Below are 27,978 nucleotides of genomic sequence, written 5' to 3'. Positions count from 1 at the left end.
GGGGTCTTCTGTGTCTCCATACAAATTTTAAGATCTTTTGTTCTAGTTCCGTAAAAAAATGCCATTGGTAATTCGATAGGGATTGCATTGAATCTGTAGGTTGCTTTGGATACTGTAGTCATTTTCACAATATTGATTCTTCCAATCCAAGAACATGGTATATCTCTCCATCTGTTGGTATCATCTTTAATTTCTTTCATCAGTGTCTTATAGTTTTCTGCATACAGGTCTTTTGTCTCCCTCTGTAGGTTTATTCCTAGGTATTTTATTCTTTTTGTTGCAGTGGTAAATGGGAGTGTTTCTTAATTTCTCTTTCAGATTTTTCATCATTATTGTATAGGAATGCAAGAGATTTCTGTGCATTAAGTTTGTATCCTGCTACTTTACCAAATTCATTGATTAGTTCTAGTAGTTTTCTGGTGGCATCTCTAGGATTCTCTATGTATAGTATCATGTCATCTGCAAACAGTGACGGTTTTACTTCTTCTTTTCCAATTTGTATTCCTTTTATTTCTTTCTCTTCTCTGATTGCCGTGGCTAGGACTTCCAAAGCTATGTTGAATAATAGTGGTGAGAGTGGACATCCTTCTCTTGTTCCTGATCTTAGAGGAAATGCTTTCAGTTTTTCACCATTGAGAATGGTGTTTGCTGTGGTTTTGTCATGTGTGGCCTTTATTATGTTGAAGTAGGTTCCCTCTATGGCCACTTTCTGGAGGGTTTTTATCATATATGGGTGTTGAATTTTGTCATAAGCTTTTTCTGCATCTATTGAGATGATCATATGGTTTTTATTCTTCAGTTTGTTAATACGGTGTATCACATTGATGGATTTGCATATATTGAAGAATCCTTGCATCCCTGGGATAAATCCCACCTGAGCATGGTATATGATCCTTTTAACGTGTTGCTGGATTCCGTTTGCTAGTATTTTGTTGAGGATTTTTGCATCTATGTTCATCAGTGATATTGGTCTGTAATTTTCTCTTTTTGTAGTATCTTTGTCTGGTTTTGGTATCAGGGTGGTGGTAGCCTCATAGAATGAGTTTGGGAGTGTTCCTTCCTCTGTAATTTTTTGGAAGAGTTTGAGAAGGATGAGTGTTAGCTCGTCTCTAAATGCTTGATAGAATTCACCTGGGAAGCCATCTGGTCCTGGACTTTTGTTTGTTGGAAGATTTTAATCACAGTTTCAATATCACTCCTTGTGATTGGTCTGTTCATATTTTCTATTTCTTCCTGGTTCAGTCTTGGATGGTTATACATTTCTAAGGATTTGTCCGTTTCTTCCAGGTTGTCCATTTTATTGGCATAGAGTTGCTTGTAGTAGTCTCTTAGGATGCTTTGTATTTCTGTGGTATCTGTTGTAACTTCTCCTTTTTCCTTTCTAATTTTATTGATTTGAGTCCTCTCCCTCTTTTTCTTGATGAGTTTGGCTAATGGTTTATCAATTTTGTTTATCTTCTCAAAGAACCAGCTTTTAGTTTTATTGATCTTTGCTATTGTTTTCTTTGTTTCTATTTCATTTATTTCTGCTCTGATCTTTATGATTTCTTTCCTTCTGCTAACTTTGGCTTTTGTTTGTTCTTCTTTCGCTAGGTCCTTTAGGTGTAAGGTTAGATTGTTTATTTGAGATTTTTCTTGTTTCTTGAGGTAGGCTTGTGTAGCTATAAACTTCCCTCTTAGAACTCCTTTTGCCACATCCTGTAGGTTTTGGATCGTCGTGTTTTCATTGTCATTTGTCTCTAGGTATTTTTTGATTTCCTCTTTGATTTCTTCAGTGATCTCTTGGTTATTTAGTAACATATTGTTTAGTCTCCATGTGTTTGTGTTTTTTACGTTTTTTTCCCTGTAATTCATTTCTAATCTCATAGCGTTGTGGTCAGAAAAGATGCTTGATATGATTTCAGTTTTCTTAAATTTACTGAGGCTTGATTTGTGACCCAAGATGTGATCTATCCTGGAGAATGTTCCATGTGCACTTGAGAAGAAAGCGTAATCTGCTGTTTTGGGAAGGAATGTCCTGTAAATATCAATTAAATCTATCTGGTCTATTGTGTCATTTAAAGCTTGTGTATCCTTATTAATTTTCTGTTTGGATGATCTGTCCATTGGTGTAAGTGAGGTGTTAAAAGTCCCCCACTATTATTGTGTTACTGTCGATTTCCTCTTTTATAGCTGTTAGCATTTGCCTTATGTATTGAGGTGCTCCTGTGTTGGGTGCATATATATTTATAATTGTTAGGTCTTCTTCTTGGATTGATCCCTTGATCATTATGTAGTATCCTTCCTTGTCTCTTGTAACGTTCTTTATTTTAATGTCTATTTTATCTGATATGAGTATTGCTACTCCAGCTTTCTTTTGACTTCCATTTGCTTGGAATATCTTTTTCCATCCCCTCACTTTCAGTCTGTATGTTTCCCTAGGTCTGAAGTGGGTATCTTGTAGATAGCATATATAAGGGGTTTGTTTTTGTATCCATTCAGCAAACCTGTGTCTTTTGGTTGGGGCATTTAATGCATTCACGTTTAAGGTAATTATCGATATGTATGTTCCTATGACCATTTTCTTAATTGTTTTGGGTTTGTTTTTGTAGGTCCTTTTCTTCTCTTGTGTTTCCCACTTAGAGAAGTTCCTTTAGCATTTGTTGTAGAGCTGGTTTGGTGGTGCTGAATTCTCTTAGCTTTTGCTTGTCTGTAAAGCTTTTGATTTCTCCGTCAAATCTGAATGAGATCCTTGCTGGGTAGAGTAATCTTGGTTGTAGGTTCTTCTCTTTCATCACTTTAAGTATATCATGCCACTCCCTTCTGGCTTGTAGCGTTCCTGCTGAGAAATCAGCTGTTAACCTTATGGGAGTTCCCTTGTATGTTATTTGTCATTTTTCCCTTGCTGTTTTCAATAATTTTTCTTTGTCTTTAGTTTTTGCCAGTTTGATTACTATGTGTCTCAGCGTGTTTCTCCTTGGGTTTATCCTGTATGGAACTCTGTGCTTCCTGGACCTGGGTGGCTATTTCGTTTTCCATGTTAGGGAAGTTTTCAACTATAATCTTTTCAGATATTTTCTCTGGTCCTTTCTCTCTTCTCCTTCTGGGACCCCTATAATGGGAATGTTGTTGCATTTAATGTTGTCCCAGAGGTCTCTTAGGCTGTCTTCATTTCTTTCCATTCTTTTTTCTTTATTCTGTTCTGCAGCAGTGAATTCCACCATTCTGTCTTCTAGGTCACTTATCCGTTCTGCCTCAGTTATTCTGCTATTGATTCCTTCTAGTGTATTTTTCATTTCAGTTATTGTGTTGTTCATCTCTGTTTGTTTGTTCTTTAATTCTTCTAGGTCTTTGTTGAACATTTCTTGCATCTTCTCGATCTTTGCCTCCATTCTTTTTCCAAGGTCCTGGATCATCTTCACTATCATTATTCTGAATTATTTTTCTGGAAGGTTGCCTATCTCTACTTTATTTAGCTGTTTTTCTGGGGTTTTATCTTGTTCCTTCATCTGGTACATAGCCCTCTGCCTTTTCATCTTGTCTATCTTTCTGTGAATGTGGTTTTTGTTCCATAGGCTGCAGGATTGTAGTTCTTCTTGCTTCTGCTGTCTGTCCTCTGGTGGATGAGGTTATCTGAGAGGCTTGTTCAAGTTTCCTGATGGGAAGGACTGGTGGTGGGTAGAGCTGGCTGTTGCTCTGGTGGGCAGAGCTCAGTAAAACTTTAATCTGCTTTTCTGCTGAAGAGTGGGGCTGAGTCCCCTCCCTGTTGGTTGTTTTGCCTGAGGTGACCCAACACTGGAGCCTACCCAGGCTGTTTGGTAGGGCTAATGGCGGACTCTGGGAGGGCTCATGCCAAGGAGTACTTCCCGGAACTTCTGCTGCCAGTGTCTTTGTCCCCACGGTGAGCCACAGCCACCCCCCACCTCTGCAGGAGACCCTCCAACACTAGCAGGTAGGTCTGGTTCAGTCTCCTATGTGGTCACTGCTCCTTCCCCTGGGTCCTGATGCACACACTACTTTGTGTGTGCCCTCCAAGAGTGGAGTCTCTGCTTCTCCCAGTCCTGTCGAAGTCCTGCAATCAAATCCCACTAGAGTTCAAAGTCTGATTCTTTAGGAATTCCTCCTTCCGTTGCCGGACCCCCAGGTTGGGAAGCCTGACGTGGGGCTCAGAACCTTCACTCCAGTGGGTAGCCTTCTGTGGTATAAGTGTTCTCCAGTCTGTGAGTCACCCACTCAGCAGTTATGGGATTTGATTTTACTGTGATTGTGCCCCTCCTACCATATCATTGTGGCTTCTCCTTTGTTTTTGGATGTGGGGTGTCTTTTTTGGTGAGTTCCAGTGTCTTCCTGTCAATGCTTGTTCAGCAGTTAGTTGTGATTCCAGTGTTCTCGCAAAAGGGAGTGAGAGCACGTCCTTCTACTCCACCATCTTGAACCATTCCTGGACTATTTTTCTAATGTTTCCAGGGCTAAGTGAGTTTTGAACAATTATGAAGCCAGTGTTGAGAATGCAAAATATAATAATTAGCTGAAGTCTTCACTACTCTTTTGGGTGCAACAAATAGGCAGAACTCTCCCCTTTGTAACTTTACCCACCTGATTTTCCTGAACTTGAAACCATCTCTGATAGTTGAGGAACTAGCCAGCCCATAAAGAGAATCTTAGAGAGCCACAGGACTGGTGAGAGACCTTGACAGAGGGGATGGGGAAAAGAAATCAAATGAGGTTCTAATTTAAGCCTGTCATTCATCATCAAAAAGCATTCACTAAGTGCCTCCTCTTATGAGGGCTTAATTCATTGTTTGTGTGTATGAGGAAGTAAATTACTTTTCCTGTGTCTTCAGAGGGGCAGTAATGGTATTTATCAGTCACTTAAAGAATTAACCCTCCATAATCCTGGTTGGTTTGCACCCACGAAGGTAAGCAGGTTCTCAGAGCTCAAAAGGAACCTAGATGAGTCTTAAGTGAGAGAGTTAGGCTTGGTGCCCAGAAGAGTGTCCTCTGTCCTGCTTCTCTTGTCATCCTCTTGGGGCATTTGTGTGTTGATGGGCAAATAATATAGTGAAAAGTTCTACAAATTATTGGTCAGATTTTTAAAATCTATTTTCAAGTTTTCTTGGTTTAAACCTGTTTGTTGACAAGTGTTCTTGTGACCCCTTCACTTTGAATGTTAATGTTCTAGTCAGACAATGAATTTCTCTTGCCAGGTTGGTAAGATTGGTTCCTAGTCTAAGGAGTCTTATTTTTTGTTGGAATTGAAAAACACAATGACTAGGGGGGTTAAATGAAGTAGCTTTTAAGAAGACTACAATAGACACACTACTTTTTGGGATGTCAAGACTCAATATTGAGCTTCTAGATTTTCTAGGAATTAATGTTTTGTCAAGCAGTTTTTAGGTATCATAGAACTCAAAAAAGAAAATCATACTTGGGATTTTTTTTTAATCAAAAGAGAATCCATAGAATTTATTAGAAAACGTTGATTCAATTCTGAGAGTCCCAGAAGTTGTGAGCCAGAGCATTTGAGAAAGCCATTTTGAAGAAAGCAAGCTATGTTATCACTAAAAACTATTTTTAAATAGCAACCAAAAATCAATCTCATAGCTCAAGATTCTTAGCATTAGTTTTGTGAATAATTGCATGTGGTATAATGTTATCATGTTTAGAGCATTCAGTTATTTGAAAAAGGAAAAGAAAAAAACATATTTGCCATTAGTTTAGTCCCTTAATGACTCTAAGCTGACTAACATAGTTCCGTTTCTTTCCCTGGATAGGGGATTTGCAGAGTGCTTGGGGAATATGGATTAAAAATGCTTGGTTGTGTTCACAGTTTCACAAGTCATTCCCAATGGTGATTTTAAGCTTCTGAAGACATGTTCTAATATTCAGTTTTCTGATATTGTTGCTCTAAGAATATACAGATGGCTCATGTCATTATTTTTACAAGGCACTTTTATTTTAACTTGTGCTTAATTATTTTCAACACTTTTTCTTTTTCTAAGGCAAATAAAAAATTGAAATTGGAAAATGGTGGCCTGGTGAGGGAGAATTTACGACTGAAAGCTGAAGTTGATAACAGATCACCCCAGAAGTATGTATTTTGCTAACAGAGCAATGTTTCAGGTTATGTCAATGTTTTAGAATAAGCTGCTATTATAGTTTGTGTTTGTCATTTGACTCTTTTCATTGAAGCATGTAACTTTAAATAGAATGTCTTACCTCTAAACATCAAGTGTATACTTATGTTACTGGTAAAATCTTAGTCTTAGTTAAGGCTAGTGTTGAAGAGAAGATTTCCCTCTTATCTTTTTTCCGTATCTGATTAGCAAGAGGATTGTTTTATGTGACCTAAGATAGGTGAGCCTCCACTTGGTTTTACATGTAACTGTTTAGTGGTCCGAACAAAGAGTAGGAAGAGTAACATAATGCCCTTTAGACATTTTCTGAAATAATCATAGTTAAAATTCATATAGTGCTTTCTCTTTGCCAGGTGCAACAACCTGTGATGTAGAACTATTATTATTCTCCATTTACAGATGATGAAATGGAGGCATAGAGATCAAATTAATTTTTCTAAATCTGCACTGCTAGTAAGTGGTGGAAATAGGATTTGAACCAATGTAGTCTAGCCCCGGAATCTGTGTTCTGTTACATTACATTGAAAACTATGACACTACCCATTACACTAAAAAGCCTGTCTGAAATAGAACTTTAAGGCATCATTTGTTGAATTTTGGACTGATTTGAACTATACAATTAAATGAATTTATTCTTTTGTGATGGGATAGTTTTCACTCCATTCCAAAAGGTAAGCAGTTGGAACTATTGACCCACTTAACAGTTAGTTTAAAATGATAAGAAACCATTGAGAGTTAAGACTTGAGAATTGAGAAAAGATGGGAGACAGTGCTTAAGGTTGTTATTTTTCTAGGAAAAAAAATGACAAGTGAAAAGAGAATATGGCCCCCATCCCTCTGAGGAGTGGCATATCAGAACTCCACACTGCCTTCCCATTCAACCATTAGACTTCATTTTTTCCTAATGGAAAAAGACAAAGACAGACATAAACAAACAGTGGAAATTTATCCTACCAGAGGTAGTTCTCTGCTTGTCATTTGAAAAGGAGAAAATATTGCCTTCAGTAAAACAAGTATAGTATCAGGAGATGGTAGAAATAAACCATAATTACTCAAAGCAGAGATAACTAACCAATAGACAAAGAAGCATAGCTTTTACTTTTAAATAGTTCCTTCCCCTTTTTTCTTTCACTTCAGATAATGTCGTACTTTGATGAATTAGTGAAATAAACTTAAGAAGTGTTGCCATTATTATATGGCGGTTTGAATCTCTGCTCTTCTCATTTATTGGCAGCTCGCCTTGCCAGTCATAGTAATGCTTGTCCATTAGCCATTCCCCACGGCAGGCTGAATGGAACTAAAGCCATTTTGTTTGTAGCTTTTATTTCTTGAAAAGTTGCCCACCAGATTTCAGATTTAATACTAGCCACCAGGATGTGTGTTTTTAAATAGCCATGACTCCTACCTGATAAACAACTGAAGAATCTTATCTAAAGAAACATCACCGCTGTCTATTCTAACGAGCAACCACACTTCTGAATCCCATATAACTTTGGGATTTGCTATCTTTAACTTCCATTCCTTCCCTTCAGGGGAAGGGAACAGTTTCACTTAAAAAACGATTTGAACTGACCCCTATTCCTGATCAATTTGCAATGCACTGAGGTATTAAAAGCATGGCTTTTGATTTATAGCCTTGTTTACTCTGCATCACCAAACCCTAGTGGGATTCAGAGAGAAGCTGACCACAGCTGAAAATACCCAGATCTGGTTCACCTGAAGAGAGCTCCTGTTCGTATTGAAAAGAATATTAAATTTCAAGGGTTTAAAAGTAAATGCAAGCAAATAAAAACCATCTATTCCATTTCATTCCCTTGATTAGGAAGTGCCTTGACAAATTATTTTTCTCGTGTCTACTTGGTTAGGTATCAAGGTATACTTTTTATACGCATGACCTTAGTTTCTGATGTATCTTTCAGGTTGTGCAGACATATTCTACAAATCATGCAGAAGAGAGAGCTTTAAAGTTTAGATACTAGAGAGGAAAAAAATTAGGAAGGTATATTTGTTAGCTTGGACTATCATAATAAAATACTATAGACAGGGTGGCTTAAACATTGGGTGTTTATTTTCTTACAGTTCTGGAGGCTAGAAATCCCAGATCAAGGTTCAGCAATTTTGGTTTCTGGCAAGGGCTCTCTTTTTGGCTTGCAGACAGCTGCCTTCTCACTATGTCTTCACATGTCAGAGGGAGAGAGAGCATGCACGCTCTGGTCTCTCTTCTTCTTCTTATGAGGATGCCAGTCCTGTTGGATTAGGGCCTCATCTTTATGGTCTCATTTAACCTTAATTACCTCCTGAAGACCCTGTCTCTGAATATCGTCACATTGGGGTTTAGGGCTTCAACAAATGAATTTGGTGGGGAAGTTGGGAACACAATTCAGTCCATAGCAGAAGGTATTTCTTTTTAGGACACTCAAGCAAATATCATGCTATTTCCCCAAAACTAGACTAACATCTGGTGTCAACAAGGGGGGACTTAGACATTTACATTGGTCTCAAGTACATAGTATTATATAAAAGTAATATATTTTATAATTTTTAAAAACAGTGCTATAATCTTTAAAATGAAATCTGGATTATCATTTATCTCCTCTGCTATTGTTTTTCCAGTCTATCTTTTACCCTCCATTATATCCAGTCTTAAAGTGTACCTGCATATTTTTCCTTTCTCAACTTTAAGTTAAAAGCCCTTTTGAGCAGTGTGGCAGATATCCTACTAATCATACTCTTCTAGGTATCAATAATATCCATTCTATTGCTTGTCAAAAATTCATTGTTTTGATATCTAAACTGGTGGTCCAGAAAAATGCAATCTTTTTCTTTGACTTGATGTAGCCAAAGACTTCCTGAATTTGTCTTCTAATTTGTTTCACCTGGAGAAAGCCGTCTGTTTGCCCTTTCAGTTTTCTCTAACATGGACTCCTAAGAGAATCAGATTTGATATTCAGAACTCAAGAGGTGAGGTGGTGGTAATGTCCTTTAGTTTACAAGACTGTTATGCGAAGAAAACTTACTCTCCCAACCAGCCCAGAAATACTAAAAGTTTATTTACTTGACAGTATCCTAGGTGCTTTGAACTATACAAAATAAATACTCTTTCTGACCCCTAAAGTAGGTTAGGTTCCCTTGCTGTAATTTCTTTTACTACCTTGTACTTTCCCTTTTTAGCACATATCCCAATTACTAATAATTAATGTTTTGTGTAATTATTTGTTTCATGTTCTTTTTGAGTGAGGACTATAGTTTTATTCATGGTTGTAGCCCTGCATTTTATAGTGTCTGGCTAATATTCTGCCTCTAGTATATATTTGTTGAGTAAATGAATAAAAACGTAGCTCCCAAGACTATGATAAAACAGACAAATCCAGAATATGGTATAGTCAATTGGAAAAATGACCAGATTTCTTCATTAAGTCATTGGCAAAATGGGAGGGGAAGCCTGATTTACAGTAAAAGAAAACTAAGAGATATAATAACCAAATGCAGTACATGGATTTTGTTTGGATATTGATTAATAACAAATGTCAGAAGACATTTTTGAGGCCATTGGATATATTTGAATATGAACTAGGTATTAGATGATACCAAGGAATTACTGTTAATTTTGTTTAAGTCTTATGGTTACTTAACAAAATGTCTCTGTTTTCTTTAGAAATGCATACTAAAATATGAACTATAGTATATTTTAACAAAAGATATATATATATATATGTGAAATGAGGCAAAATCTTGATAATTCTTGAATGTGGATGATGAGTATATGGAGTTATTACTGTTCTCCGATTAAAACCAACAAAACGTAGTCCTTGGTTCCAGGAAGTTCATAACCTAATGAAGACAAGAGAAAAAATACATGAAACAATTAAATACTAAATCGTTACTAAGTCAAATAGCAGAGACAGCAGTATGAGTTCAGAGAACGGCCAGTTGGTTGGAGTGACGAGAGTCTTTATCTAAGAGGCAGGGCTTGAGCCCAGCTTTGAAAGATGGAGATTTCAGTGAAGAGGAAGGCATTCTGAGCAAGAGGAAACAGCTTGAGCGGTTAGGAGTATTAAGAGGTCCCTTCAGCTCTAGTTCCTTGTCTCCAGAGCAGCCACAAGTCATGCTCAAGAAACACGGTGGCTTCCTTCTCAAACTCAGCAGAGCAGAGGTCCTCTGTGTAATTTGCACATCTCTCCATTGTGACCATCATCATCCCACTTAAACAGCTGGTTAGCACAATTCCACTACATCTAGTACTCCACTACATTCTGCTCTAAGCAGAAAGGCCTGTTCTCAGTCTCCTATTTAACGGGGAATGCCAAGTGTCACACCTCCACATGATAAGAAACAAGAGTAAGAAGCTAAAGGGAGGACTTTAGAATTGCATTTCTCTATTCCTGAACTGTGCCAGGAAGTGTGATATATTTGTCCGTGATAGAGGAGTTCCTTAGTGATTTTTTTGCTCGAAAGGGTATGAAGAATCGATTTGTAAAGCACTTGAGAGTCCCATGCCCTCTCTCTGAGATCTCTCTGTTCAGTTGTGACATATTTTTTGTTCTAGTCATGCTAGGTAGAGTTTGTGCCATGTTGCTGCCTATTATGAGGCTTTAGCAGAGCAGATGTCCATGCCCTTAGCTTCTAACTTACCTTAAAGCGTAGGGTATAAAGCTCCATATACAAAATTCCATAGGTGATTTAAATCAAACCTGGTTATAATTGGATTAATGGCTTTCCTTTCTATAAATATGTGTTTGGGAATGTCATTGTATCTTTAGTGAGATCTGTGGGTTTGATAGTATGGTAGTGTTAAGCATCATTTTTACTGCCCGGCAGCCCCAAGGCTTATCGTTATGGACCAGTCTTCACCCATGCCTCAGCTCCTTCTGGGGGAAGATAAAGGCTCCAGATACTCTCTAGATGGTGAGCAGTATTTCCTATTATTAGTACATGAAAAAAGTGCTCTGAGGAGGAAAGACTAGACTTCATAAGTCATAACCTGCACGTTCTTCCCTTCTTGCTGTATTTGTGTTCCTTGAGCCGTCTTATCAACTCCCATGGCTTTAATAATCATCTACTTGTATGTCTGAGACTACAAAACAAAATCTAAATCTTTGGCCTTGTCTTTTCTCCTAAACTGTAGATTAGTGTTTCCATCTATCTATTTTATACTTTCACTCAAGATCCTATACCTTAAATCCACCACAAAGCACAGTAGTTAAATAAATACTTAGTTCTGGAGACAACAGTACCTGGATTCAAGTTTCCCTGCTTCCACTCTGTCTCTCTGTTCCCTGCCCAGTTCATTTTCACCATGCTCAAAATTGCTGTTTATAAAGTATAAATCACACTATTAAATCTCCTATCCAGTGTTTTCCTAAAATAAAATCCAGACTCTTCACCAACTAGTCTGTGCTTGCTTATTCCACTTCATCTCACTCTCATTCGCCCAGCTAATCCTGCTCTAGCCATACTGGTCTTCTTCTGTTTCTAAAACATGCTTCCGGGCTTCCCTGGTGGTGCAGTGGTTGAGAATCTGCCTGCTAATGCAGGGGACACGGGTTCGAGCCCTGGTCTGGGAGGATCCCACATGCCACGGAGCGGCTGGGCCTAGTAAGCCATGGCCGCTGAGCCTGTGCATCCGGAGCCTGTACTCCACAACAAGAGAGGCCGCAACAGTGAGAGGCCCGTGCGCTGCGATGAAGAGTGGCCCCCACTTGCCACAACTAGAGAAAGCCCTCGCACAGAAATGAAGACCCAACACAGCCAAAAATAAATAAATAAATAAATTTAAAAAAATAAATAAATAAAAAAAATAAAACATGCTTCCCCCAAATCACAGCACTAGTAAGTAGACAAAGCCAGAGTTCAGTTCTAGAGAGTCTGGCTCTGGAGCCTGTGCTCATAATCACATGCTATATTGCTTCCCCATGCCATGATTTTATCACTACGGTTAAGAAAACGTAGGCAGAACGCTCTATGACATAAATTACAGCAAGATCCTTTTTGACCCACCTCCTAGAGAAATGGAAATAAAAACAAAAATAAACAAATAGGACCTAATGAAACTCCAAAGCTTTTGCACAGCAAAGGAAACCATAAGCAAGACGAAAAGACAACCCTCAGAATGGGAGAAAATATTTGCTAATAAAGCAACTGACAAAGGATTAATCTGCAAAATATACAGGCAGCTCATGTAGCTCAATATCAAAAAAGCAAACAATCCAATCCAAAAATGGGCAGAAGACCTAAATAGACATTTCTGCAAAGAAGATATACAGATTGCCAACAAACACATGAAAGGATGCTCAACATCACTAATCATTAGAGAAATGCAAATCAAAACTACAATGAGGTATCATCTCACACTGGTCAGAATGGCCATCATCAAAAAATCTAGAAACAAATGCTGGAGAGGGTGTGGAGAAAAGGGAACCCTCTTGCACTGTTAGTGGGAATGTAAATTGATATAGCCACTATGGAGAACAGTATGGAGGTTCCTTAAAAAACTACAAATAGAACTACCATATGACCCAGCAATCCCCCTACTGGGCATATACCCTGAGAAAACCATAATTCAAAAAGAGTCATGTACCACAATGTTCATTGCAGCTCTATTTACAATAGCCAGTACATGGAAGCACCCTAAGTGTCCACTGACAGATGAATGGATAAAGAATATGTGGCACATATATACAATGGATTATTACTCAGCCATAAAAAGAAATGAAATTGAGTTATTTATAGTGAGGTGGATGGATCTAGAGACTGTCATACAGAGTGAGTAAGTTAGAAAGAGAAAAATACCGTATGCTAACACATATATATGGAATATAAAAAAGTAAATGGTCTGAAGAACCTAGGCAGGACAGGAATAGACACAGACATAGAGAATGGACTTGAGGACATGGAGGGGGAAGGGTAAGCTGGGACGAAGTGAGAGTGGCCTGGACATATATACACTACCAAATGTAAAACAGATAGCTAGTGGGAAGCAGTCGCATAGCACAGGGAGATCAGCTCGGTGCTTTGTGACCGCCTGGAGGGGTGGGAGGGAGACGCAAGAGGGAGGGGATATGGGGATATATGTATATGTATAGCTGATTCACTTTGTTATAAAGCAGAAACTAACACACCATTGTAGAGCAATTATACTCCAATAAACATGTTAAAAAAAAAAGGGAGAGTAAGGAAGTAGGAGGTGCAGCAGCAGAGGGCTGCGTCCGCCCCCCGACCCTTCTCTTCCTTCAGTGTTGAACAGTGGCTCTATGAGGTGAATGCTTGAAAGCATTCAACATTAAATTCAATGTACTTCACATTAATGTTTGTATATACCTTGTTAGCAATTCTTCAGTATTTCAAATCAACTCACTTGAAGTGCCGAAGGCTTGTTCTCAAATAACTCTCCTGAGGTGACATGAAAGCCGAAAGCAGCCTGTGACTTGAGTCCAGCCTTGCTGCCTACGTCCTTCCCTTGCAAAACCCCAGCACCTGAGAAGCACCTGATAAATACTTGCTGAATCATTAAATAAGTAGATAAATAACATTCGATAAATTACTTGACCCGTTGGGGCCATTGCTTTCTTTATATAAAATGTGGATAATGTACTGCTTTGAGGACTAAAGGAAATAATTGTATGTCCTTGGCACAGCATGTAACACAAAGGACTGGTAGAGGTTTGTGTCTAAATAACTGTATCCATTATCCGTCCCACACAAAAGATTGTTTATCCTGTTGCTTTGTTCCTATCCTCCTTCATGGCTTTACTGCTCATCCGGTTGCCTAAGATAAAAACTTCAGTCTTCCTATGTTTCTCCACCCCTTGTCCTCACCCCACACCTAAGTGTTCAGTATATTCTATCCTGCCTATTAAATGCCTCGGTAACGCATCTTCTTCTTGTTCCCACTAGTTTAGATCCACGTGATTTCGTGCTTAGCCGATTTTAACAACCTTCCGACTGATTGCTCTTCTTTTCCTCTCTCAACCCTGGAGCATCTGCTTTATTGTTGCCTGAATTCTAAAATATAACTTTGATCATCTCACTGCCTTGCTTAATAACCTTTGGTGATTTCCCATTGCTCACAAATTGAAGCCCAAATTTCTTAGTATAGTATGGGAGCCGCTTTACTAATATGATTTCAGCTTAGCCTTCTTAGCACCTCTCCAACCTTCTTCTTCTTATACTCTGCTGTGGCCATGCTGACTTTCTCCCTGGGCCGAGATATGCCATGTTATGACATGTACCTTTGCTCATGTCTTTTCCTTTGCCTTCCCTGGTCCTCTCCCTTAGCCTCTCTGTTTTTATTCTGCCTGGTTAATCCCTACCCATCCTTTGAGATCGAGCCCAGTTGTCAGTTTATCTATGAGACCCTCCGAGATTTCCAGGATGGTTCTTTTATCATACTGTTTTAAGGATTACATCGTATACTGACCAGATCTGACTGTCATGCTCAGTTAATCTACCAGCTCCTTGGAACTAATACATTTTTTTTTTTTTGGTGGCACCACACGGCTTGCGGGATCTTATTTCCCCAACCAGGGATCAAACCCATGCCCCGTGTGATGGAAGTGCAGAGTTCTAACCACTGGACTGCCAGGGAATGCCCAAGACATTTTTTTTTTTTTTAATGAACTCAGTGTGTATCTGTGTAAAGTGTGAGTGTTTGTGTGTGAGTGCTTGTGTGTGTGTGTTTGTGTGTATTTTTCCTCTGGGACATGGCAGAAGGAAGGAGTCCTTACACTCTAATACTTTATACTGCTGCTTGGAGGGAACTGACCAGGGAATTAAGATCTTGAGCTTTCTTGAAGCTTAAGGTATATAGGGTTTCAGAGGGCAGAAAGTCAGAGATTCCTGGCATTCTCCAAATGAGGAGAGTAGAGGAATTTCCTGAAGTTTTCCAAAATTGTACTAGAGATTGAGAGATAGAAAGAGGAAAAGAGGAGGTAGTGTCAGGGCCTGCCTGGCTCCAGGACGATGTTTCTGGTCTGAGTCGCCTTACTCGAACCAGGTTTTCCGGCCCTTACCTGTCTCCATGCTGACAGTGAGCTGTGCCCCTTCCTGGTTCACAGGTCTGCTCTTCCTGAACTGTGTCTCAGGGTGTGCCAGTACTACACCTGGCTTGCAGCTTCCTCAGCAGCATCTCTGCTCTTGCTAGCCTTGGCTGTTCTCTCTTCTTGACCTTTTCTGGCCTTTTTTGTTTCTCACGATTCTGCTCTGACAAATGCCGTGATTCCTGGTATTTGACCCCAGCCTGATCCGTTGACTGATTCTGCTGTGCCCTTTGGTTTTCCCGGAAGGGGAACTTGTAGACTGTCAGGGGAGCCTGATGATACCCTGGGGCCAGACTGTGACAGCTGGGTGTGCTCAGGCCCCTCAGCTGCCTGAGGGGCCCTTCTCTGGATATTCAGCTAATTGGGGGTGGACAGTTGCTGCAGTTTCCTGTCAACTTGCCTTTATTGTCTTGATAAGATATTTTAGGAGCCTGTAGTGCATGCTAATGACTGAGCGGTAAGGTTGTCAGAAAGATGATGAACTGCGTGAGAACAAGGATAATGTCTTCTACCCCTTTTGTTTTCCTTCCTCATCACCTCTCAGCATGCATTAGTCCTCAGTAACTATCGTCTGAGCAATAATTACAGAGTGGCTGGATCACAGTTCTTTGTTTTATTTTGTTTCGTGTTGTTCTTCATGCTGAGAGAGAGAGACTGATTTAACTATAGTGAAAAATGTATAGATACTATTAGTTCAGAGATTTTTAAGTATGCTTTTTTTCACCCAACAACAGTTGCATTCTTTTATACTATTGAGATTTTATTGTTGTTGTTAAGGTTAGTATATTTTGGGAAAAGGTATAAATCCTTTATTCCTCTGAGAACTGTACAAAGATATGAAATAGCATATCTCAAGGTTCTCTCCTTCCATGAAAGATTAGGATCGCCATTTATGTCATATCAACTTTGAGGCTGATCTTTTAGGGCAGAAAATTAGGACATTTCTGCATGGAATTGAAATGAGATATATTTAACAAATAGAATGGAATTTATTCTACAGTAAAAAGAGTAGTCCATCTTCAGGCAGTGAATATAGATGTGGGTTAACCCTTTTTAGAGACTTACTACAAAAAAGAACCTGTTCCTCTTCAATTTACATATGCTGCCCAGCACTTGGGTGTTTTCTATTAAGAATTTCTAGGTATCGCAGCAAGAATTTTCACCACAATTTTTAAATACAAATGCATGGTTAGTTCAATAAAATAAACACACACAAAAAACCTTTCTTTAAAATTGTGTTAATAATACGAGATTTTTTTCCTTTTTGGCTGCATTGAGTCTTTGTTGCTGCGTGCGGGATTTCTCTAGTTGTGAGCGGGAGCTACTCTTCGTTGCGGTGCACAGGCTTCTCATTGCTGTAGCTTCTCTTGTGGAGCACGGGCTCTAGGCATGCAGGATTCAGTAGTTGCAGCATGCGGGCTCAGTAGTTGTGGCACGCGGGTCCTAGAGTACACGGGCTTCAGTAGTTGTGGCGTGTGGGCTCAGTAGTTGTGGTGAACGGGCTTAGTTGCTCCATGGCATGTGGGATCTTCCCGGACCAGAAATCAAACCCGTGTCCCCTTCATTGGCAGGCGGATTCTTAACCAGTGTGCCACCAGGGAAGTCCCTGAGCTATTATTTTTAAACTCTGTTCTCCGTTTGAAAGCTTGCCAATCAGATTCTACCTTAATTTTTAAACAGGACTTTTGGGAGGTGGAGGAAGAAGGAATGGCTGCAAGGGCCTTAGTTCTTTGTCTAGTTCCACTGTCCATGTGACCTTTGTCTTTAGGGGGAAATTGTGGCTTTTTTCTATTCTTCCAAATATTGGAGCACTTTCTGTTTTGTGATAAATATAACAATATAAGATGCAATATAACATAGCTTGTATTTTTTATTCCTATTAGAACCCTAGATAAGTAAGTACCTATGTGATATTTAGGTCTGAAAATTATACAGTTAAAATTTTGCTCATTTCACATTGGTAGCTTTGTTTCCTTGTAGTTGAAGATGCCTGCTGATTGTGCATGAGATAGACAGGAAGATGTATGCTTTTTATACATAGCACAATTAAAGATGGAGCTTCCAGTTTATGGTTCTGGTTCAGATTTAGTATTCATATCTCTGGTTAAAATAGTCACCCTTTTTGGGTTGGCATTTGCCAGGTTGATCTGTCTGTGCTATAGTTTCCTGCAAGGCCATTTTAATAAATGATCTTTGGAAGTTTGAAAATACTCTTGAACTTATGTCTAGAACATAATAGTTGTTTGATAAATATTTATTGGCTTTGTGCATACATATCTGAATGTATTTCTACATCTTGTTATTTCCTCTCCATATTTCTAATAGCAGATGTATGTATTAATAAATACTACAACAATTCTAGTCCCTTGATCATATATACAGACTTGGCACTCAGTAGACATGCTTGCATTTTGTACTATGTCATAGTATAAATAGGTGCTGACATTATTTAAGAAGGGATCTCATGTTCAAGCATCTCATATGACTTCATACATGGTGTTTAGACTCAGACAGACTTGGCTTCTTGCTGCTTCCTTTCTACATAACCTGGAAGAAGAGACAACCTTTTTAAGTGTCTCATTTTTCATCTTTAAAATAAGAATAATAGATCTTGCTTCATAAAGTTAACATGACAATTAAATTAGGTAAGTAAATATATATCAAGCATATAGCAATGTCCTTGACATAAGTAAACTTTCAGTGAATTGTGGCTGCTGCTGTTATTGTCACCAGCGTTGTCCTTAGTAGTCACTTACAGCATTGTGGACGATTTGTCTGTTACATTTACTTTTGGTAATTTCCATCCCCAGAGTTCACTTGCCTTTATTTATTTATTTATTTATTCGGATGTTGGGCCAGGGAATAGAAACATTGTCTTGAGTCTTCAGGAGGGAAGAGGTTTTTCCTGTTCTCTTTTGGTATGCCTCATGTTGAATATATTTTTGTGGACTCAACTAGTGTGACAAAGATTGGCCATAGACAGTACTTTTATGATTAACAAATTCTCTAGGACTGTAACATTTTCATAACTGTTTCATTTTAAACAGAGAAAGCTCTCTTGAAGAAACACTGGCAAGTCATCAGTGGAAGAAAATGTATAGGGCACTTTCCAAAGCTTCTCTAGTAGTTTAAAGACAGAACGCTCTCCCCCATCCTCCTGATACATACATACACAGGGATGAGAGTAGATATGAGTAACGCACAGACAGCTCATTGGGAGCCGGTGAGAGAAAGGCCCCCACCACCCAGTACAGTTTTGAGCTGCCGACAGTGCTGATCCTCCCTGTGTTCTTTCCCTGGAGTACGCCTCCTCCCCATCCTGTACACACATGCGGACAGCAGAGCACAGCACTGGACCTCCCCCTTTCCTTCCCAGCCCCGTCCAAACTCAGATCCTAAAGAGCTCATATTACAGACTACTCACTGAAGTTATGTGTAATCAAAAAGAGGCATTTGCGGGGGCTTCCCTGGTGGCGCAGTGGTTGAGAGTCCGCCTGCCGATGCAGGGGACACGGGTTCGTGCCCCGGTCCGGGAAGATCCCACGTGCCGCGAGCGGCTGGGCCCGTGAGCCACGGCTGCTGAGCCTGCGCGTCCGGAGCCTGTGCTCCGCAACGGGAGAGGCTACAACAGTGAGAGGCCCGCGTACCGCAACAAAAAAAAAAAAAGAGGCATTTGCAAACTTAAGGAATCTTTAACCCATACATTATGCTGTAGGAGAAAAGACTTAGGAAAGGGAAAGGAACGATAGAAATTTTTTTCCCCTAAAAGTTTTATCTCTCTTCCATGTTTTAAGTAAAGAAGATACTTTCCTAGTATCTCCATAAGTCAGGGAATGAGAAGATATGCAACTGCAGCTATATAGCCAGGCAACTCTGCAATAAAATATACTGTATGCCTGGGTCATTCTTTTCTTAGATAAATGTAACAGTTCTTTAAAAAACAATTGTTGACTCACTTAAGTTTACTTGGTTTTCCCACATACCAAGCATTACTTTAGTACAGGTAATGCTCACTTTGCATGGTTGTATAGAATCATAAAAATGACCATTCAACCTAAAACCATGCAAAGCAATCTCAATAATCAGTGAGAAAAATCAAATTGTTCTATAAACTTTAATAATTTTAATCAAAACATTAAATCTCTGTCAGTTATAAATGTATATGAAGATGAAAAATAGTAAAACATACTTATTTAGTACATTAATATTTTTATAGTACAATTTAAAACATTAGAAACTGAGAATTGAAATGTTTTATTTCTTTATAGAAAACTTACAGAGAATAATTTGAATAGTGCTTGCCTTCTTAGCGTATAGCTTATGATATGAAGGCAGCAACTTTTCTAACGCTTCAACAACTATTCCTAAGTTTGCATCAGCTTTACATTTAATCCTTTTGTGCTTTCAATATTGTGAAATAGCTCCATGTTGCTTTAATGCGAAGTTTTTTGCCAGCCTGTCACTTCCTCTAGACATCTTTATCCTTTTCATCACAGCCACTTCTTTCATTTATGTCAACAAGTTTGCCTTTCCCAAGTTCCTCTGGCTTACCTAGGGTCTCTCAAATAGTGACAGTTTCAACATTCCCACAGTCAGCTATTCTTCTCTACCCTTACATTTGATTCTAACTTTACTACTGGCATTAATCACTTTTCCATTTCTTTGCTATACCTCATCTTTGTTGCCTAGTTCTGTCTTTTGATTATCCATTTTTGTAAAATGTCGTGTGACAGCCCAACTCTATGTTTTATTGTCTGTGGATGAAGTGAATAACAGGTGCACAGTCACTTTCAGACTTTGAGAGAAGTGACCTGATTGGTCACTGTTCATGATGCACGGTCTGTTGTTTATATAGTGTTCTGTGAACTGAAAAGCTGGCAGTGAAGTTTTACTTTATGCAGCTACTCACAGTTAATATAATGTGGTAAATTTGAACCATGTTGTTCAGTGACTGGTGGTGTTTAACTAAACTGTGGTAACTGAAATTTGTGCATATCGAAACCATCAAGGACCTCGATATTGAAGACCTATCAGATAGGCTGGATCACAAAAGCTGGTCCATATCCAAAGATTGCTTTCACTTTGTTTCACTCTTACCTCAGGTAGTAAGTAAGGAAGAGACATAAAATCAAAGGTACATGGAAGGCAGAGGGGCTCACTTCCCCAGATGCCCTCTTGTTCCTCAAGAAGATGTTTCTGAAGTTTGGTGGTCTCAGCAACCCACTGGGCTTTGCTGCATTAATCCCTTTTGTTGGGGCTGCCATTGAGAACTAGAGGGGCAAAGTAAATTACTCAAGTTTCACAGCTAGTTAATGGCTGCATAGCACTAGAGGTTAATTCTTTTGACACTTGGTTCTGGCATTTATTCTTTTACCACATTTGCTTTCTTCTGACACCTTTCAAACACGTCCTGTTCCTCCTGTGTGATGAGCTATGGGAAAACGTGGTCTTGGGAACTTTTCATTATTAGAGATGCCCTTACTCTAGTTATAATACCTCAGAGGTCAAACCAATAGGACTTTTCATTTCTCTTACTTCTAGTAGGGACAGGACCAATCTTGTACTTATGTAGCTTTTTGAACAGGGGAGCTCTCAGCCAGAATGTGTACATCAGTTAACATTGCAAGATGAAAAATCCTTTAAGCTTCTCCTTAAATTTTAGCAAAACACACTTCTGATATCAGATGCAGCCCCCAAACTGCTTTATGTTTTCTCTGACATAATGAAGCCCTTGGCCATCACTGCTGATTTGAAAATCAAAGCCTTCTGGTCTCTAATGGAATGTTTATAAAAATACTCCATTTTGAAATTTGCGCAGGAAAAGGAAGTATGGTAAATGATATTAGAAATCCCTCTGGCTTGCCTTGGCATTGATTCATTTAATGTTATGTAGTCTGGAAATATCTGGAATTAGTGTGAATAAGAGAGTATTAATACCCAAAGTTAAATAAGCTCTTATCCTCATTGTTTTCATCCGTGGAAGTATAGCATCAGGTGTGCATCTCTAATTGTTATTTCTATATGATCAAGTAAATTGTCTCTTGCCAAATTTAATATTGGTATCTAGGGTAAGCTAAACATATGTCAGAAGTCTCATCTGTTTGCATTCTCTTGCTAAGGTGAAAGTTTTTTGGATGGAGTAGAGTGTAGAACAGCAAGCCTGTACAATAAAAAGAACTATACTGTGTATGTATGTCATTCTCTGTTGCTTTCCCTGGTGTCAGTGAAAAAAAGAAAATAAGCAGTCAAACGTATGAAACTCAAACGTATGAAACATTTAGTTTAGTAATATAGTGACTCGTAATACTCACATGTGAAAGAGGCCCAAGGACCTTTGGATTATCCTGTGGTGTTGGCTCTGTCTTGATGTAAGGCATTGATGTATCTTAAAGTAAGAAAATAACATCTATTCAAAAAATATTTAATGAGAAACTACTGTGTACTGTGAATTGTTCTAGGGAGCTAGCCATAATTCCTGCTTTCCTGGAGCTTATACGCTTATACTCTAATGGGGAAGAGAGAGACAGAAAACAGATAAGCTACATGGACTGATAAATTAATTGATCAGTTCATTGGGTTTCACTATATATTTCTTTTAGTTTGCCCACCAGCACAGTTCCCTTATTAGAATGGTAAAAAGGTCTGAATATTTGAAGTGTTATAGACTTGCAGAGTATTGAAATAGAACTTAAGGGAACTGAGGGCATTGACCTTTTAGAAAACAGCCGGCTCCATCAGTGACTCCTCCTTGCTTGTCCCTCTCATATGTGCTTAGTTGCTGGCCTCTGTTGTTAGTTCTCATGGCACTTCAGCTTTCTCTCCGAAGTAATACAAAAAATATACTTAGGCTATCATTTTGACTTCAGCTCAGAACATTTGTTAACTAACTTCTTTTAAAAACATAATAATAAAAAAATTAGGGGCAAATATAGCATCATAAAATGACATTATGTCTGAAATTCCAGACTAAAATCTAGAATAAGAAGCTGCTAATATTTTGGGAAACATTCCTTATTTGTCACTACTTCTTATGTAGGCCTTTGAGTTCCCAAGGACATCCTTTGGTAACAGCTGACTTACTATCTAGTAGCATTATTTGATTTTAATTTTCATCTGAGGATAGTTTTATTATAAAAATTGAACTTAAGAAAAAGCAAATTTTGTCTTGGCAAGCAAATTTAAGGTTGTCACTTTTGCTGTTTGCATGCTACATAGTTTTTCCATTTAAAAATATGTGGGTTGTTTGATTATGCCAGAGTAGTTACAGTCAAGAACCCACACATATTTATTTTTTACTTTATTTTTTACTTTTTGGCCACACTGCACAGTATGTGGGGTCTTAGTTCCCTGACCAGGGACTGAACCCGAACCCCCTGCATTGGAGGTGGGGAGTGTTAACCGCTGGACTGCCAGGGAAGTCCCAAGAACCCACAGATATTTTTGCTGAATGAACTTAAAGATCTTTGTCCACTTTTTAAAATTCTCTTGCAGAAACTACCACTCTGTCAAATACTACATTTACAAAACAAAACATTTTTCTTTGGTGAAAAAGGAAAAACTCCCATCATTCATTTAACCAAATACTCATAGTAGTAAACTTTGTCTTTAAAACAAGGAGGCTTGTTACTGAAGTTGCTTTTGTTTTTGTTATACCTCTGGTGTTTGCTTTGATTTTTAGAGGTTGAAGGGAGTGTGCTCTTTCTGGGAGATCAGTTCATTGCAGTGAATAGGTCAGTATTTGGCAACATGTCTTTTCAGGCCCTTTCTAACCCTGAGATTTTATGAATCTATATTTACCTTTGTCCCTGCTTTTTTCCTTTAGTGACAAGAGCAGGAATCATGTAGGGGAGAGCTGGAGAGTGAACTGGGCTACAGTTTAGGAGGAGGTGATGGGCGTTGAGTGAGAGTCATACAACATATAGTTGTTGACGCAAAGAGGTACAGTTACTGTTGGCTCCTTCTCCGTTTTAATTTTTTAATACTCAGTACATTTTCTTAATTGTAATTAGGGAAAAAAGAAAGAAAAAGCTAAACCCGTAGATTAAAAGTTTTTAGAAGTCACCTTCTCAAGTACCTTGCTCAAAACAGACAATCCCTGAATTCTTCAAGATGGGCCTATGTTTAAGTCATCAAAAAGATGATTAAGAAGAAGCTTTTTAAAAGAACTTTTGTGGAGAGAAGTTATTTTTCATGGGGTTAGAATGTAAGACTTATGTTTTCTGACTCATAAGAAGCAGTTTCCTGAAAGATGAAATTTCCTTTGGTAGTCAGATCAGATAGATCTTACGATAGATACTTCATGTCCCTTGGAGCTGGGACAGTCTTATTGATCCTTTTATCATCAGCTCCAAATATACCATGAGCCATACTAGGTACTCAAAACTTATTTTCTTAGCTGAACCCCAGTACCCATTCTTAAGGGAATAGTGGAAACAAGATAATCCCAAGTGAGAGGAGTGAATTTTTGTTGTGTTCTTTTTCATCTATTCTTCAAAATGTCCCTTTTCAGAAAATGTGAATATGTTTTTATGTGTAATACATTGGAAGCACAAGCATTGACTTTGTACCTCAAAGTTGGAAGAAATGAAATTGATACCCCACACAGTTGTGAAATGCCAAAAATAAATAGAGCTGAAATGAATTAAAGGCCAGTATTCAGAAAGGCCAAGTAAAAACTTCAGATCAAGGGTAGCTATAATTGAAAGGGTCCAAATAAGTATTTAAACCCACTCCTGCTGGAACTGCTAAGATTTCTGAATTTCAAACTGGCATTTTATGTTTGACAAGGTGACATTGTATAAGGAATGTATTGTAAAACAGTGCTGTATGATAGGAAAATGATTGAATGTGAATATTTCAAGATGTGGACCACTGTGCAAATGTTATCATAAATCTTTGCCATTGTGTTAGGGTGTAAGTCTTCATGCATATATGAGCTGAATTCATAGCTCATAGGAGGGAAATCATCAGCGAGTTTCTGCCTCGCTGCTACTACTAGTGTGATTTGACCACGGAAGTATCCTATTAGGTCTTTGCCATTATTATCATATGCTCATTAGTACATAAATGGGGAAACCCTCTTCTGAAGGTACTACATCTGTCATTGCTCTTATCCTGTTCGTTGAGTGGTCTGAAGTGTCACTGTTATGTGAAATTAGAATGGGCGGAGACAGTTTGCACTCTTAAACTTAGAAAAGGAAAGAAAAAATCTTGAACTGTAAGGTTAACGATCCTTCTATTCTTTGTAGGTTTGGAAGGTTTACAGTAGCTGCTCTTCAGTCCAAAGTAGAACAGTATGAACGTGAAACCAGTCGCCTCAAGAAAGCCCTGGAACGAAGTGATAAATATATAGAGGAACTAGAATCTCAAATTACACAGCTAAAACATTCAAGTGATGAGAAGGAAGCTATGAATTCCATTTGCCAGAGAGCACTTTCCACAGATGGCAAGGGGAGCAAAGGCACCGAGGAGGATATGGCGTCCAAGAATCAAGGTGATGGTGCCAGAAAGCAGCTTGGCTCAGCAACCTTGAATTCACACCTGGCAAAACCTTCTAGCAGTTCTGTCAGACAGGAAAGCACCAGCAAAACAGAACCAAATTGTTGTAAGAACAAAGACTTATATCACAAACGGGTGGAAATAATGTTAGATGTGACAGATACAAGTATGGATACTTATTTGGAAAGAGAATGGGGTAATAAGCCAAGTGACTGTGTATCCTACAAAGACGAAGAGCTCTATGATCTTCCAGCTCCGTGTACTCCTTTGTCCCTCAGTTGCCTTCAGCTCAGTACGCCAGAAAATAGAGAGAGCCCTGTGGTCAAAGCAGGAGGTTCCAGAAAGCACTCAAACCATCTGAGAAAATTGGTGTTTGATGATTTTTGTGAGTCTCCGAATGTTTGTAATAAAGATTCTTCAGAAGATGATAGAAGTGAAAGTGAAAAGAAATCAGAATGTTTTACTTCCCCAAAGACGGGGTTTTGGGATTGTTGTTCCACGAGCTATGCCCCCAGCTTGGATTTTGAAAGCTCAGAAGAGAACACGATAGCAAATTGTGTTGGAGAAATTTCTTCAAAATTGAGTGACAAATCAGGTTCATGTTTATCCAAGAGGTTGAATTCTCTCCGCTCCTTTGAAATGAATCGGACAAGAACATCCAGCGAAGCATCAATGGATGCAGCTTACCTTGACAAAATCTCAGAGCTGGATTCAATGATGTCAGAGTCAGACAACAGCAAGAGCCCTTGTAATAACGGTTTTAAGTCATCGGATTTGGATGGCTTAGCAAAGTCATCTCAATGCAGTGAATTCCTTGAGGAACCAGATAAGCTGGAAGAAAGAACTAAACCAAACCTTTCTAAAGGTTCTCTAACTACTGATCAGTTAGAAAATGGAAATGAATGGAAACCCAATTCTTTTTTTCTCCTCTCTCCATCGGACCAGGAAATGAATGAAGAGTTTTCACTCCATCCCAGTTCTAACCCAGGAACCAATGAAATCAAACCCCCAAGCTGTTTGTTTCAGACTGAGTTTTCCCAGGGTGTTTTGTTAAGCAGTTCACACAGGCTGTTTGAAGATCAAAGGTTTGGGTCATCTTTGTTTAAGATGTCCTCAGAGATGCACGGTCTTCATAACCACCTTCAGTCTCCTTGGTCTGCTTCCTTTGTGCCCGAAAAGAGGAATAAAAATGTGAATCAATCAACAAAAAGAAAAATCCAGAGCAGCCTTTCCAATGCCAGCCCATCAAAAGCAACTAAAAGTTGACTCATTAGAAAGGTGTCATTTATGTTTTTGTCCTGAGAGGAATGTAAGATTTTAAAGTTAGTTTTTCCCCTCATAAAAGCTCTATACCATTTTGAATTGATAATCTTTTGTCAGGTGTCAAGTCAGAATGGGGGATTAGCCTGTACCCAGGACACTTTTGTTCACTTTGAAGAGTTTAGTCTTTTTCATTTTCATTTGGGGATCTTTTTGACCAGAAAAGGTAGGGTGAGAGTTTCTTTTTAATGAATATTATACGTATCTGGTTTGGGTATATTTTGTTTCCTTGAATCTTGATTTTACTATTCACGTACAATGGCCTGTTAGTAAGCCTCAGTTATCTTCAGAACTTGGATTTTTAAAATAAAACTTTTGGTGTTGGCCACATACTGCTCATAAGACACTTGAGTTTCTTTAAAGCTTTTCCTAGGGTGGAAATTATTTTGCCTGCCCCTTTTTATTTATGTTTAGTGATAGCCTAACTTTTATTCAAGGCTGTGATGGAGAAACAGCACTCGAACCTTAGGCCAATACTCATCTACCTTGATGTATATGTTTGCATTTTTAACATTGTGTTCTGTCCAGTTTTTGTGAAAATGTGTTGCTAGTATGAAAGAATACATTTTCTATATGAAAATACTTGTTTTATGTCAGGTAGCTTTCATTCACTTATCTTTTTGTGTGTGTTGAAAATCAGAAATTGAGCCTACTTTAGCAAGAAGTCATGGAACAGTTGTGTTTGGAGGAGCCTAAACATGGTAGCTTCATCGTTTCAGATATACAGGTGCAGAAGCACTCATTGCCAAGTTCTTGATCCACTTATGTCCCAGGGGAACTTTCTTCGGAGTGGTAAAGTTCTTGTTTGCATGTTACTGTTCTTCATGGAAACTGTATGCATGGTAGCATTCTTGCTTGCACTGTTTTCCTTAAGAAAAAGAAATTTCAGTTGGCTAAAAGATGATCTTTTATGTAGGCCCCAAAAAACTTTTTCATGAAGAGTGTAAAGGGGGTGAGAATAGGTGAGCTAAGCACAATTTTTAATTTAGATTCTGAAAAGGTATATTATTCTAAACATGTTTGGTATGCCCATATAGGCCTTTAAAAATGGTTTTTGTGTTAATGACTTGTTTATCTAATGTGCACTGAATGTTTTACATTAATACTGTACTGTTTTACAGTAATACTGCATGCTTTTCTATGTGAATTGAATAAAGGATGTCATAAGCACTGTAATCCTCGATGTTGTCTCATGTTGAATTAGCCTATAAAGACCAGTAAAACTTACCATTTTTTATTGATCTTTTAATATTTATGGCCATGATGGTGGACTATGGCCTGTGGTCCAAATTCTGGCCTGTACCTGTTTTTGTGAAAGGCCTGTAAACCAAAAATGGTTTATAGATTTTTAACGGCTTTTAAAAATCCAAAGAATATTTCACAACACAGGAAAATGATATGAAATTCAAATTTCAGTGCTTTTAAATAAAGTCTTATTAGAACACGGCTGCACTTACTTGTTTACATTTTATCTAGGACTGCTTTTGCACTGAAACAGCAGAGTTGAATAGTCTTAACAGACACCATATGGCCCACAAAGCCTAAAATATTTACTGTTTGGCCTTTTACAGAAAAATTTGCTGACCTCTGTTATAATAGACTCAGGATTCAACACAACCATAAAAGTATAAAAAGTCACTTTTGTGATTTGGAGAATGACTTCTCCTTTTAGAAGTACTAAGAGCCTTCTCCCCACAAAAAGGCTTAATATAAAGCGTAATTTTTGTTCTATCATTTTTTTTCCAATAAGTATTTATGCATTACTTTGTCTTTATGATACTGTTTAAGCTAATGGATACTTTCAGAGATATTACAGTTTAAATCTCTTTGACAATGTGGATATGCATTTGAAATTCTATTAAATGTAGAAATCTAACATTTTTCTGAATACAGTAAATTTTGGGGTAAACCTCACTCTAATTCTGTCTGTAACTTTTTTTACTATGAGTGTGTTAGTTTTTAATACAAACTGACACTGTGCCATGGAAATGCAGAGTGTGTAACCTGAT

At 38.4% G+C, this 27,978-nt stretch overlaps 1 protein-coding gene across 2 annotated transcripts in view; it reads left to right on the top strand.

Annotated features, from left to right (window-relative positions):
- The window catches only part of OBI1 (ORC ubiquitin ligase 1), a 45,546-nt gene extending 18,279 nt beyond the window's left edge, over nt 1-27,267 (top strand). Inside the window, exons 5-6 of one of the 2 annotated variants that reach the window (XM_081214464.1) lie at nt 5,982-6,070; nt 24,400-27,267. In XM_081214464.1, coding sequence (XP_081070590.1) covers nt 5,982-6,070; nt 24,400-25,915 — 1,605 coding nt within the window. In that variant the 3' untranslated portion in view covers nt 25,916-27,267. The remainder of the gene's footprint in view (nt 1-5,981; nt 6,071-24,399) is intronic. The other variant, XM_081214463.1, reaches the window with a different exon arrangement.
- Nucleotides 27,268-27,978: the final 711 nt, after the last annotated feature.

This window comes from Mesoplodon bidens (genome assembly GCF_964165515.1).
Source record: "Mesoplodon bidens genome assembly, chromosome: 17".
In the NCBI taxonomy this organism is placed as follows: domain Eukaryota; kingdom Metazoa; phylum Chordata; class Mammalia; order Artiodactyla; family Ziphiidae; genus Mesoplodon; species Mesoplodon bidens.
The sequence above is the reverse complement of the archived record's forward strand: the minus strand, read 5'-3'. Positions and strand labels throughout refer to the sequence as shown.